Source organism: Triturus cristatus, chromosome 9, assembly GCF_964204655.1.
Source record: "Triturus cristatus chromosome 9, aTriCri1.1, whole genome shotgun sequence".
Taxonomy (NCBI): Eukaryota; Metazoa; Chordata; class Amphibia; order Caudata; family Salamandridae; genus Triturus; species Triturus cristatus.
In genome coordinates this window covers 78,135,041-78,147,411 of record NC_140592.1, presented here as the reverse complement: position 1 = coordinate 78,147,411, position 12,371 = coordinate 78,135,041, and the positions used below count along the sequence as shown (strand labels likewise).

General features: G+C 42.7%; 1 protein-coding gene across 3 annotated transcripts in view; it reads right to left on the bottom strand.

Moving 5' to 3' along the window:
• The window catches only part of FGD5 (FYVE, RhoGEF and PH domain containing 5), a 466,200-nt gene that overhangs the window by 154,794 nt on the left and 299,035 nt on the right, over positions 1-12,371 (bottom strand). For all 3 annotated transcript variants that reach the window (XM_085624451.1, XM_085624450.1, XM_085624452.1), the window contains exons 7-8: positions 8,090-8,246; positions 789-876 (exon numbers count right to left, since the gene is read on the bottom strand). In XM_085624451.1, coding sequence (XP_085480577.1) covers positions 789-876; positions 8,090-8,246 — 245 coding nt within the window. The remainder of the gene's footprint in view (positions 1-788; positions 877-8,089; positions 8,247-12,371) is intronic.

The window sequence follows — 12,371 nt, the reverse complement described above, 5'->3', positions numbered from 1 at the left end:
AGTACCTGCCCTCGAGTTAAGCGAGGTTTTGATCAAAGGCCAGTGTTGTATAAACTTATATGACCCGCACACACCTGCCCAACCTTACTTACTATCTCTTTCCTCCGTTTCTGTTCCTTCCTTTATGACCTGTTTATGGTGGGGAGGTGACCATTTGTTTGTTATGAGTGGACGGTCTCTTCAAAGGAGGATGTTAGGCTGGTCCGGTTTCAACCCCAGAAGAACGTACGTTTTAGCCAAGAGGCCGGACACATGGGATTGTCATCAATAATAAAGTATTGTTTTGGGTACATGGGGTGCGACCAACTGCACTTTAAAGAATGTTTGCCTGAGGCATGATTTTGGGTATAAAAGGAGCGACCTGCTTTGTATTGTTGAGCAGTCTCCTCGCAACCTACTTGTGTGGTACTTGTTGGACCTCTGCTACTGGCTGCAGCCAATAAACCGATCTTTGATGCCATCTAGAAGAATCCCGTGTTTCTGTTATATTGGTAATCCAGGCAGGAGAACCCGAGAGCTTAGAGCGTTGTTCCCTGGCGCTGCCGGACTATAAAAAGTTTGGTCTCTCAGTGTGAACAGCCATGTATTCAGTTTCTTTCGGAACTCTTGGAGGGTGTGTGATGATCAGAGTTGCAGAGGGAGTTCATTCCAGTGTTTGGCGGCCACGTAGGGAAAGGCACGACCGCAGCTCCAGATTTTTGGGTGCGGGGGTGTGGGCCAGAAGGAGGGATGCGGAGCATAGTTGCCTGAAGTTAGAATGCGGATAGACATCACTCAATAATACTCACCAGTCAGGATCATGTGATACTGAAACACTCGCTCGATCACCCTCAGAAGTTGGTGTTTCACATTTACTCGACCCCAGTCTGGGTTCTGCTGCTCCCCAGAGGAAAGAGAGAACAAGAATGCTTAACAACAGTGTTGGCAGCATAGTAACACCATACATACATAAAACAACAATACGAATAACGTGGCTGAAAAAAAAGTACCCTCTTCTCTATTTTAAGGATGTTGCAAAAAAATTCTATCACATTAAACAAAAATTACATTGAAAGTCCAGTTCCTTAAGTTTACATAAGTTGAACATATCGAAGGGGGTCAATTATTTTGTATAATGCATGCTTATTCTCTCTCGGTTCCTCCTTCCCATTTAATGTTGGCCTGATAACCCCTCCTAGGAAATATATTTTCTTGCTGCAATTAGGCAAAATACATGTGGAATATGTAGAATGTAAGCATATATGCAGCTTCTAAATTGAGCCAAGAATATGATTGGAAGCAATTAAATGAAGAAAAGACAAATGCTTGTTTCAGAATATCAGAGGATATTCCTGTTCTCAGGTGTGATCCACTCAGAGGCCGTCATCCCCGAATACATGTTTTTCAGGCCTTCAATGCGTTTCAGATAATATCAGTGAACTATTAGTGAAAAGTATAGAGAGGAGTCTTCATGTGAGTCCTATTTTCCTGGGGTATCTGAGTGGTCATATAGTTTAAGGGGGGCTTTCGCCACTGTGCAGACTCAGCCAGGCCCTTGTTGAAGGTATCAGATATCATGAGACAATTATAATAAATAATTATGAGCTAGGAAATATAACTTGAGTGCAATAATGTACTGAAGGCTACTTGTGATGTCAGTGGCAGCCTTATTTGAAGAAGTAATGATACAAGCATTACAAAGCTTTATCATTACTCCATATAATATATTACTAATATCAACACTACTATCTCTACTAAGTTAACTACGACTATTACTACCCCTACTGCTTCTACTGTTACAATCTACAAATGGTATCGGTGGACAGCGAAGCTGCTTACTCTTATGATCTGCTCAACGTTTCCTTGGAAGAATGATGACCGCTAGAGAGAAGAACTGTAATCAGTCATGACAATTCTTGCTAACTAGTGACTAACTACTAACTCAGTTTCAGATAACAGTACAGAACCATCCTATGGACACACACAGACGTCATCAGCAACAAATGTGATCCCTTCCTGATCATTCTGCTTGGCCACTCTGAAACCTTTGACACTGACCACAAAGCCCTAATAAATATCCTAGAAACATGAATGGGTTTTTGAGTTGCAGCTGTTCTGTGGGTTACATGGATCACTCCAGTTGACAACAACTCATCTCCTTGGGCACCTCAGTATCTCAGGGATTACCAGTGACCAATGGAGTGTTCCAGGGACCAAGCCTCTCTCCTGTGATCTTCAACCTTTACGTAGAACCCATCGGAGCCCCGCTTAACAGACAATTAAATCAAGCACCATCAACATTTCGAAGACTCAGAACTGAATGAATAGCTCCTTTGCCAACAATATTGGATTGCTTAGGACATGCTTTGCCCTCATACAGAACTGGATGCCAAGCACCGTTCGAAAATCAAATACAAAATCAACAGCAAAATACAAGGGCAAATCCATAAATGGGTATCCAATGTTTCCCATCTGCTAGGATGCCTGGAGTGTTAGGCCCCTCCCAATAGAGCTGGACAAAGGCTGATTTGCATTTGACAGGTTTCTGTCTAGAGTGGCACAGTGGGTGGAAAACAATGGCATGGAATGCGGCCCTGAGTGACTGCCAGTAGCAAGATCTGTTCAAGTATTCTTACATCACCTTGTTGTGAAGCAGGACTAAGCCACACCTCAGCTCTACTTGAGCAAACAAATTGGGTTCATCATTAACCCCAACTTCACCTTCAAGACCTGTAGGCAGCACAGTGGAAGCTCGCGCATTGAGGTTATCGAAAGCCTGCTTTGAGAGGCTCGCCTCAGAATGACTGCCCAAGCCATGAGTGATTGCCCTGTTCTTTCTCTCTATCTCTCTCTCCCTTACACAAACACAATCTGAAGGTACACTCAAAGCACTCACACACACCCCTAACAGGACATGTCATGAGGAGTGATTCAAAGCACTCGTTTGTCGGATTGGCATGAGCTAGTGTCTTCAAACATTGCAGCCTCATGACTGAAACTCGCAGGAGCCCCTGTCCCATGTAAGGATAACAGACTAACACGTCAGCGTACTGCAAAGGGTTAGGGATTCCACTTCAGGCCTGTCAGAGCAATGTGAATGTACGCATGTATGTAAGGGGTACTTCTATAGTGTGAACCTAGCCAAAAGGCAATGGAGCAATGTACAGGGTCAAAGACAAGCGTCAGTGACAGGAGAGGGAGCTGATTTGTATGTGGTTTATGGACTGTGATGTTGTGTTCCTTAAAGAGGGGAGTGTTTAACTCTTCCCTAAATTGGAGCAGCCTTTGGGCGGTCCTGATGGACACAGGGATATTGTTCCAGATCCTGGGTACACAGATGGAAAAGGCCCTCTGCCTTGTATTTTCTATTTCCACAGGATGCCATCCATATGTGGATTGCAGAAGGGACTTAAAGATCTCACCTCAAGCCAGTGAGGAATCAGTTCATTACAGTCCCCGCTCCGGGCCGGCCCAGCAGCATTCCGGATCCAGGCACTGAAGACGAACAGTGGTGCACAATATCTCGCCCCCTGTGTTAGTTGCACCCGCCAGTTATTAATGTGAACCACTGTAGAATTTGTCTGGCCTTGATACAGATCCGTGCAGATTTACACCCCCCTTTTGCCCAACTACGCACATGTAGAGGCAGTGCTTTAAATGGGCCGGTACACTCCGGTACTTATTATCTGCACTTTTTTTTTTTTTTTGAGAGGGAGAGTGCCTGCACTTCTCAAGAAAAACCTAATGTTTTTATTTGGAGAGTACCAGCACTTCACAGAAACAAGCAGCGGCTCTGGCACAGAGGAGCTGTTTTTCCATTTCAAGTGCTGTGTACAGACACACATATGAGTCACAGCCATTACCATGCAGAGAGGAACATGCAGAGAGGACCTCTCATAGGGTCTCTGAGATGCTTCCTGACACACACACATTCAATAACATACACTCCCTCTATATCTTCCAACAGACACACAGACACATACAGACAGACATCCCATGTGTCGGTGCAATATGCACGCACAGAAACTATATGCCCTTAGGAAGCATCTTCAAATATCCGTAAAGCGCCTCCCTGTCGCATTAATTTAAATAAAGAACATTAATGTTATGATTATTTACTCCTATGTTCTCATGTGATCTCAGTCGATTAGCAAGGGAATGACATCCGACCAAGGGGTAGCAGGGCGCGCCCCTCTCGCACCCGCGCCAGATTTATGACTCAAATCAAAACCCCATTAAGTGCTTCTGTAAGTAATAAATTGATGCGAAATATTAAAGACGAGTCGCTAGTTCCTGGGTCTGCAGAAGGGGCCTGCTTGTGCAGGGTCCCCTGGGAATCATTCCTAGACTGCTGCCGGCGAACTGGGGGTAATTGTTTGGAAGAAATGCCACAGACAGATGAGAACGGAACCCGGAAGTGATTTACGACCTCGATGACAGGGGCCGGATTAACCTCCTGACTGGTAAAGCAGACACCTCGTTAATCAGTGGGCCTCAGAGGTGTAGAAATGGCGTCTCCTAGAGTTTCTCTAGGGTCAGGAATAACACTTTTGCTGCACGCCCGACTGCAAGGTGCAGCTATGCATACAGCAACATTTCAGAACAGGAAAGTGGAAGATTTAAAAATAAAAAAATCAGGGAATGTATTTCAAAGTGGAAGATTTAAAAATAAAAAAATCAGGGAATGTATTTCCACCACTGACTTCTATTGAAGCAGAGGCAACTTTAGACTGAAAACAGCTAACAATAAAATAATTTTTGGCTTAAAAAATGTGAATCTCCCACCTGAATTGGCATCTATGACATATATTGCTGGAGATATCTGATGAGCTGATTTACTCTACGGTAGGCGAGAGTGTGAATGATACTCTCCGTCATAAAAAGCAACATGCCTCCGTAGACTTCCGTAGGGTTACGCTTGTTACAAACCTGCGCCTATTGGAACCAGGTTCAACAAATTATTGCTGGTGCTCATCCCCCAGTTATATGGGCAGGTCCAATCACTTAATCTCCCTGTACCTACCAAAAATGAATGTGTCATTGTGTAATGTAAGTGGTGCTCATGTAAAGCACTCCAAAACCTTTGGGTCAGGTTCACGTGGGAAACGACCTTTACATCGCAGTGATTACACCGTACAACACGGTTGTTACAACGACCGCGTTGTTTGCACGCAATGCCCTTACTACGCAAGTCATTACATTGACTTGCAGTAGATGGCGCGCTAACATTAGGAATAGTATAGTTTACTATTCCAACACCTTCCCTACTGTTGCGTAGGCTGGAGTTGGAGTAGTAAATTATATATTTCTAATGTCAGCGCGCCATCAACTGCAAGTCAATGTAATGACTTATGTAGTAATGGCATTGCGTGGTAACAACGCGGTTGTTGTAACGACCGCGTTGTTATGCCACACGATGTAATGATTCGTGTAGTAATGAGTCATATTCGGTTCACGCTATAGAAAAACTGCAAAAAATAAATAAATGAGGATGAAGTGCCATGCCTGGTCCTCACACATATGCCGGAGACGCAGTGGTTCATGGAACAGACTAATGAGTCAGCCTGTCTCTCAGAGAGTGCTGATAAGTTACTTATATATTAATTTTGTCTAGCACTAACCAACCAGTGCTGACCACCAATGGTGCACAATCTTGACCCTAGAAAGCAGCAAATAAATCCTAGAAAAGTAGATGGTGATCTAATTAACTTAGACAGTAACTTCACTTAATCACTTTGTGCAATCACAACACACCCTCCTTCTCAGTTATAGCTGAGGTACAAACTGCAATGCAACCAAATAAGAATGAAAATATATTACTTCCAATGTATTGTAAATTGTAAATGCATTTATATAGCGCTTACTACCCCTGACTAGGTATTGAAGTGCTGCTTTCGGAGAGTAGCACACTACTCCGGATCCCAAAATTTAGTAGTTAGTAGGTTAGCACATATTTTTCCTTTTGTCTTTCCTTGTGCACTAGTTGTGTTAGGATCGTGCTCTTGATTTCTTTTGTGTTTAGAAGAGTTTGGGTTAGAGATAGAAGGATGGGAGTGGATTTAAAAAGAGGAAGTAGTGAGTTGTTCTTGTAAGTATTGGTCGTGCGTGCTTGTTGGTTGGGTGGGATGGCTAAAAATACAGGGTCGAAGACTGGAAGGATGCTTGAGAGTTCATAGTAGTCAGAAGGTTTGTGATGAGACAGATGGGAAGAAGTTTTTTTTAAATAAAAACAAAAAGTAAATATTTTATTTATATACATACATATATATGTTTTTTACATTCGTCTTACTGTTATTGAAAAGTACTAAATGTCTGAGGCAATACATAAGGGTGCATTTAAAAAATAATGCATGTTTCTATAATCATTCCATATTGCCTGCCATGTAGTAAAACCTACAGGATTGCAAAGTTTGATCAGGAAGGCTGGCGCTGCTAATATTTTGAACTCAACGGGTTAATATCAGCGAACGATGTAACATGTGAAATGCACTTACCTATTATACATTATAAAAAGGGTGCCACGGGACATGAGTGCAGTTTTACAAACTCAGATTTGAGAGGTTTTTGAGCATGTTATGTTTTTATTAGTGCCTTGAAGCAGCCTCTAGACTGTGTGAGCGCTATACAAAAAGTTACTAGTAGAAATGTGAAAAGAACATCTAGAATTTATATTAACTATTGCAAATCACACTTACATAACCCCCATATCATGGAGTTGTTTCCCAATTAAAGGACTCAAAAAGACATGATATTGAAACCAGGGGGAGGTAAGCTCTGTTTGTACTTTGAAAAGGGTCTGTTTCTCAATGAGTAAAACAAATGTCCTGCTTGTAATGTGGTAATAATGCTTTGTAAAATAAGAGATAGCTTACAAATGCAGCTTTATGTGTGTCTACGATTCCCCGCCCATCCTTTAGATATGCTACTCACTCTAACACCAGGTCAATAAAAGAGAATCATGCAAGACAGAGAACTAGAGATCTCCTCCCTTATGCTGCTGCCCCGCTCCTTCCCGGTTATCAATGCTTTCTCCCTCAGCCAGGTTAGACCAGGATAATTATCATATAAGGTCCTGGCCGGATCTTACCGTGAGTAATTGTTGGAGCACAGACACAAGAACCCTTACAAAATGACACCTGTGCCTCCTAAAATGGGGAATCTTTCATAATGGGATCACCCCCTTAAATATCAGACTTCACCCCCATTCCTGAGGCCATAGGTTGATTAGTATGTAAATGGACATGACAAAAATTATGGAATTTCAATGCAGGCAATTGCTATAGTGCCTCTTTCTTAATGTGCAAAATGTAAGGGCTTTGAACAATTGAAAATGAAACATTGAAGCATCCTGGTCAAACAGATTACTTCTTTGGCTCAAGGAAGATAATCCAAGTAGCTCTATGAAGATGTTCTCTAGTATTGAGGAGCTATAAATCCATGTCTACTAGGGCTATCAATGCTTCTTGTCATTGTCTCTTGGAAGGTGCAAAAAGCCAATCAAACACTGATTGAGTCCCTGGTCTCAAGCATTTCAGGACAATCCCTAGCAGATGCCGCCAATTTTGTCTGGATTATGAAATGTCCTCCAAATACAATTTGCGCTTTTCTTGGTAGCTGCATACATGAAAAATGGTCCATACAGTGTAAGAAACTGCAGAACTTTCAATGTAGGTTGCAATTTTAGTTTGTGGGGGGTTCATATAATGCCTCTCCTCGGTGTGCCCTCTCTAAGCCTATTCAGTTCTCTCAACCTAACCATTCACTGGCAGATCTCAGAATTAGGCTAAAGTTTCAGGGGATATGAAGAACATAGCTGGGTCCTGATGCTCTGAGCAATCAATCAAAATAAACCAAAATACAACATGATGCGTGTCAATAAGGACCACCCCATTGTAATTGGCTCTAGTCTGAGATGGCCAAAAGGGAAAAAGAGTGAATCCAGCTAAAGTGTGGGATGAATACTTTATGAATCTAGGAATAAACTAACCAGTTTCTCATTCGGTTATATGTACAGTGCCCCTGCTATTGTCGCTGACACCATAGCATCGCCACTTTCAAAATGGCCGACATGGTACCAGTTCCTGGAAACAAAAGAAGGGTAGTAACTTACCTCAAACTCCCTGACTACTGCAGCCACCTGGTGAGCCCGTAGGCAACTCTCATCAAGCACCGCCAAAGTCCTGTCGTATTGCAAGATGTAGGCCGCATGATGCTCAAAGCTGGCGGCCCTGGCAAGGAAGATGTCAGCAAGCTTCTGATTTTCCTCCCTTGAAGATATAAAGCAAAGCGAAGAAAGGCATTTAGTACTAGAACTTGATTTAACTGTTAGTATTAAGTATCGTGACTTCTTCCTGTTGCGAGGAGTTTTCCATCCTCCAAGGAAGTACAGTGCTTAATTTGTAACAGAATGAGTGCCGGTGCCAAAGCACTGCTCAGAAGCCCGTGGCTGGTGCAATTAAATATTTGTGCACCCAGTACCAAGTTTGGTAATCTTAAATCCACGTAATGCCTCTTTAACCACTATCAGAAGCTCCCTGCCCCCTTACCTCACTCTTGTCCTGCGTTCTCCTGATTTTGCTTTGTTTTTCCCCTCTCTTGCTTCTGGTAAATGTCTGATGCAGTAAAATAAGAGCCAGTCCCCAGAAAGAAGTGCAGGTAGCCCCCACTGACAACCACCGGTTCAAATTAAGCGCTGGAAATGAATGTATGTGTCTTGTAAAGCGCACTGCTGCCCTGAGGCGTCGTGGCGCTGTAGACCGCTGGGGAACCCGTCCTGGCTATCCCTGTGAGATGGTCCCTCCTGGGTATCTCCAAGGTGAAACCAGGCATCCCCGGCGAATGTGGGGGGCCGTTGTGGAGATGAGGCAAGCTAATGCCCAGAGTTGCCGAGTGTGTTCCTGGTTAGAGTAGGTACCGAGGCGAGAATTATCAAATCCGTTTTGACCCTGGTCCACAACCCTGCCGCGTCGGGAATTGAACCCTGGTCCCTGGCCGATTCTCTGCTTGCGGATCTGCCGCCTCTAACCAGTGAGCCACACCTCTCCACTATATACTGTATAAACTCAAAGTGTAGCTAAATTGATTGAGCAGCTCAATTTAATCAAAATAATATAATAGTTGAAGTCTCATAACAGCCCAATGACATCATAGGAAATGACAGCTCAGGAGCATTCAGTATAATTGTAGGACACTGTATGGTTTTTAAATCATCTTGATTGTAAAGTTGAGGCTGCAGCATGTTAATATACTGTAATCGATACCAGCTGCACAGGGACCTCACCTACACCTGAAAAGGTTTGCAACTTTGAATTCTCTTTAACTGTGACATTTATTTTGCACATCACTTATAAACAGTCACAAAAAATGTAAAACAGCATCTTCAACATCCAACTCACAAAATTGTGATGATCTCTGAGGTGGTAACATCCTGCTTGGACTACAAAAGCCCCATCTGTATAGGTCTTTCAGCTAGGACTCTTTCCCAGCACCAAAGAGACCAGTGCAGCTCATGTTTGGCCTGTGATGCTCTGACCTCTTAAAATCTGCACTGCAGGCCTTCCACTCTCTACTAATTAAAGACCAATTGCAGTTCTAGTCTGTCTGGGCCTGACTCACAAACTGCCCTTTGAAGTATAACAGTAGTACTACAAAACTTACCACAACTTCCTATTCACAAACTGCACTCTTTTAGTATGTTACACTTTTCAGTATTGTTTACTACTTGTCCATATTCACAAACTGCATTTTTGTAGGAGGAAAGATGAGGCTAAATGTGTTTGACAAAAATTCACAATGTGAAAGCTATATCCATAGGTGATGAAACCCTTCTATTAGATATCTTTCTGATCATCATTTTAAATGGATGTACGATTTTAAGTATGTTTCAATGTCGTTTTTATCCAGAAAGCTATGACTTGGAGAATAAGCGTCAAGTACTAGAAATAATTTGGTTTGGTACCCTATTGGACGCATTCTTTGTTTTTGAGTGTATTATGAGAATTTGATGGAATGTTCTTACGCTCTGTTTTATTTTATTTTTAATTTGTACTTTTATGTCTGTTTTTTTTAAACTGCCAAATAAAGTTTATTGAACTGAACTGAAGCCCCTTTGTTTAAATGGCAGCAATTTGCTTGGATTCTGCACCAAGATCTTATCGACTGCATGCTGGGATAAAAAATGATATTTTGAACATTATATTTGGGAGGGTAAGAGAACACTCATGGCCTCCGTATTTCACCAGTCAACAAAATGCACAGAGAAGCATTGCATGGGAGAAGTCGCATTTTGAGCAGAAAAATGAAAAAATTTCATGAAACACAAAAGTTGGAAACTTCACAAAACCCTGCTGGTACAACAAATCTTCCCACGCCACTATTCATCAAAGCTTTATTTACGGAAAGGTAGAGGTAGGCTGGCAAATGGGGGCACAGTAGGCTATGCCCAAAGTCAGCTGACTCTGAAATGCTGGCGAAGTAGGAGTCAGTCCCTGGACCTACAACTGACTCTGCCCCGGCTCCACTGTCCTTGCAGAGAAACCAGCCTGAAGGCGAGTGAATGGTTCTTGCCTCCCATGCAACAGCCAGACTTTGATATTGTTCGGATACCCCAAGGGGGCGACTACTGCTCTCCTGATGGCCATTATCCGCTGTCTCAGTAAATGTATCGGAGCAATCACGCTCTCTGGCAGCGCCTGACATATTAACTGCCCCACTTAAAAACACAGCGATTTAGAGGATCATCAGGACCGGAAGTATGCCTTTTTAATGTGTTTAATCAAATAAAATGGCTCCTTTAACACTATCCCCAGCGGAGTGATGAAAGAGCATCTTACAGGTTTACTCACTGCCTCCCCAGAACCCGACATCGCTCGGTAGAGTTCTGAGAAAGAAAGCACCACACATTCTGAATAATGTGGCAGTATGAGTGAGCACTGCTCGCGGGGCCAACCCACCGAGCATCAGGGCCAGCGTTAGCACTGGTGGCGCCCAGTGCGGCAATCTTTATTGACGCCCCCCCATGACCTCCTTTTTCATAGATTCTCTGACTACCACCCTCCAATGATGCTCCACATCTCTCCCTAGCCCTCCTCTCGTATTTTTATAGGGATACTTAGCCCAATGTAGAGTGTCAGATCGCTTTACATCACAAACACATTATACAAAGACAATAGGTTATACAAGTGCGTAATTCAATGTATAGGAAATGTTATTTAAGACAATGAGGTCTACAAGGTATAAATCACATATCATCTATAATGGTAGGCCTTATATGTTAGGGCTTCTTCGTTTGGAGAAACAAAGGGGAGGGTTTACTATGTTTTCACACAGCTCAGTCCTCAAGGTGCAGTGCTGTGTTGCGTGAAAAGGAGAGTGCAAAACAGCACCATATCTACTGAAATATGGTGCTGTTGCTCTCTCCTCTAGTGCCGACTTATATAATGGTTGCCTTTCCCCAATGCACACACCAATGCACAATAGTGCAAAGGTGTGTCTATGTGATCGAGCATAGGTTTTATACTGGAAGCGTACCCTTCCAGCACTAATTCTATACTTTGACAAAGTTTAACACCTTACCACTTTTCCAGTGTGCTGCACTGTACAGCACATATACAAAGTTGGAAAGGTTTGGAGAAAGTAAATCTGTTCGCAAACCAATTGTTAATGAAAATTCCATTCTACCAAAGTTAGTAGGCAGGGATTTGAATCAGAATCCATTGGTGGGGGCATAGGAATGTCCATGTACAACCTCAAGATATGCCTTCTTGACACAAAAAAAGCATATAGTACTACTTATGTTACCTTAGCGCGACTTTCCAACACAATTAAGGTTTTGCATTGGGAAGTAAACCACATAACAACACTTTGCATCAGGTTAGCTTCACTTCTGTAATGAACACCAGGCAGAAAGTGTTAGTAAATCAGCCCATTAAACTCAGGATTTGAAATGTAACCCAATGAAAGAGGTGTCATACTAATACAATTGAATTAGTACCTACAGGAGCCACTTGTTAGAATAGTGAACAATTGAGGAAGGAAGCAATAAGATTCTAAACCTATGCTATGCAATTTGCATGCAGCGCTTTGGTGCCAGTTCATTGCTCGATGTGCTATAGTCGAAGTCTTGTAACTTATGAACTCCAAATAACAAAACAATCTCAGTGACAAACACAGTACCCCTCTGAGCGACCTACACAAATACAAATGTGTGGTTTGCAGCGGGAACATTAACCCTCTATGCTACTTTATCGTGAGTCAAAGCTGTAACTATACAAATCATAGCTCTCTCCAGTAAGTGCATTAGCCACCAGAGTTACCATGTTGTTATTAGTCCCTGAAAAATGGCAGTCACTGAAAGATCTCTGCAGGCTGCTCTCAGTTTGCCTCAGCATGTC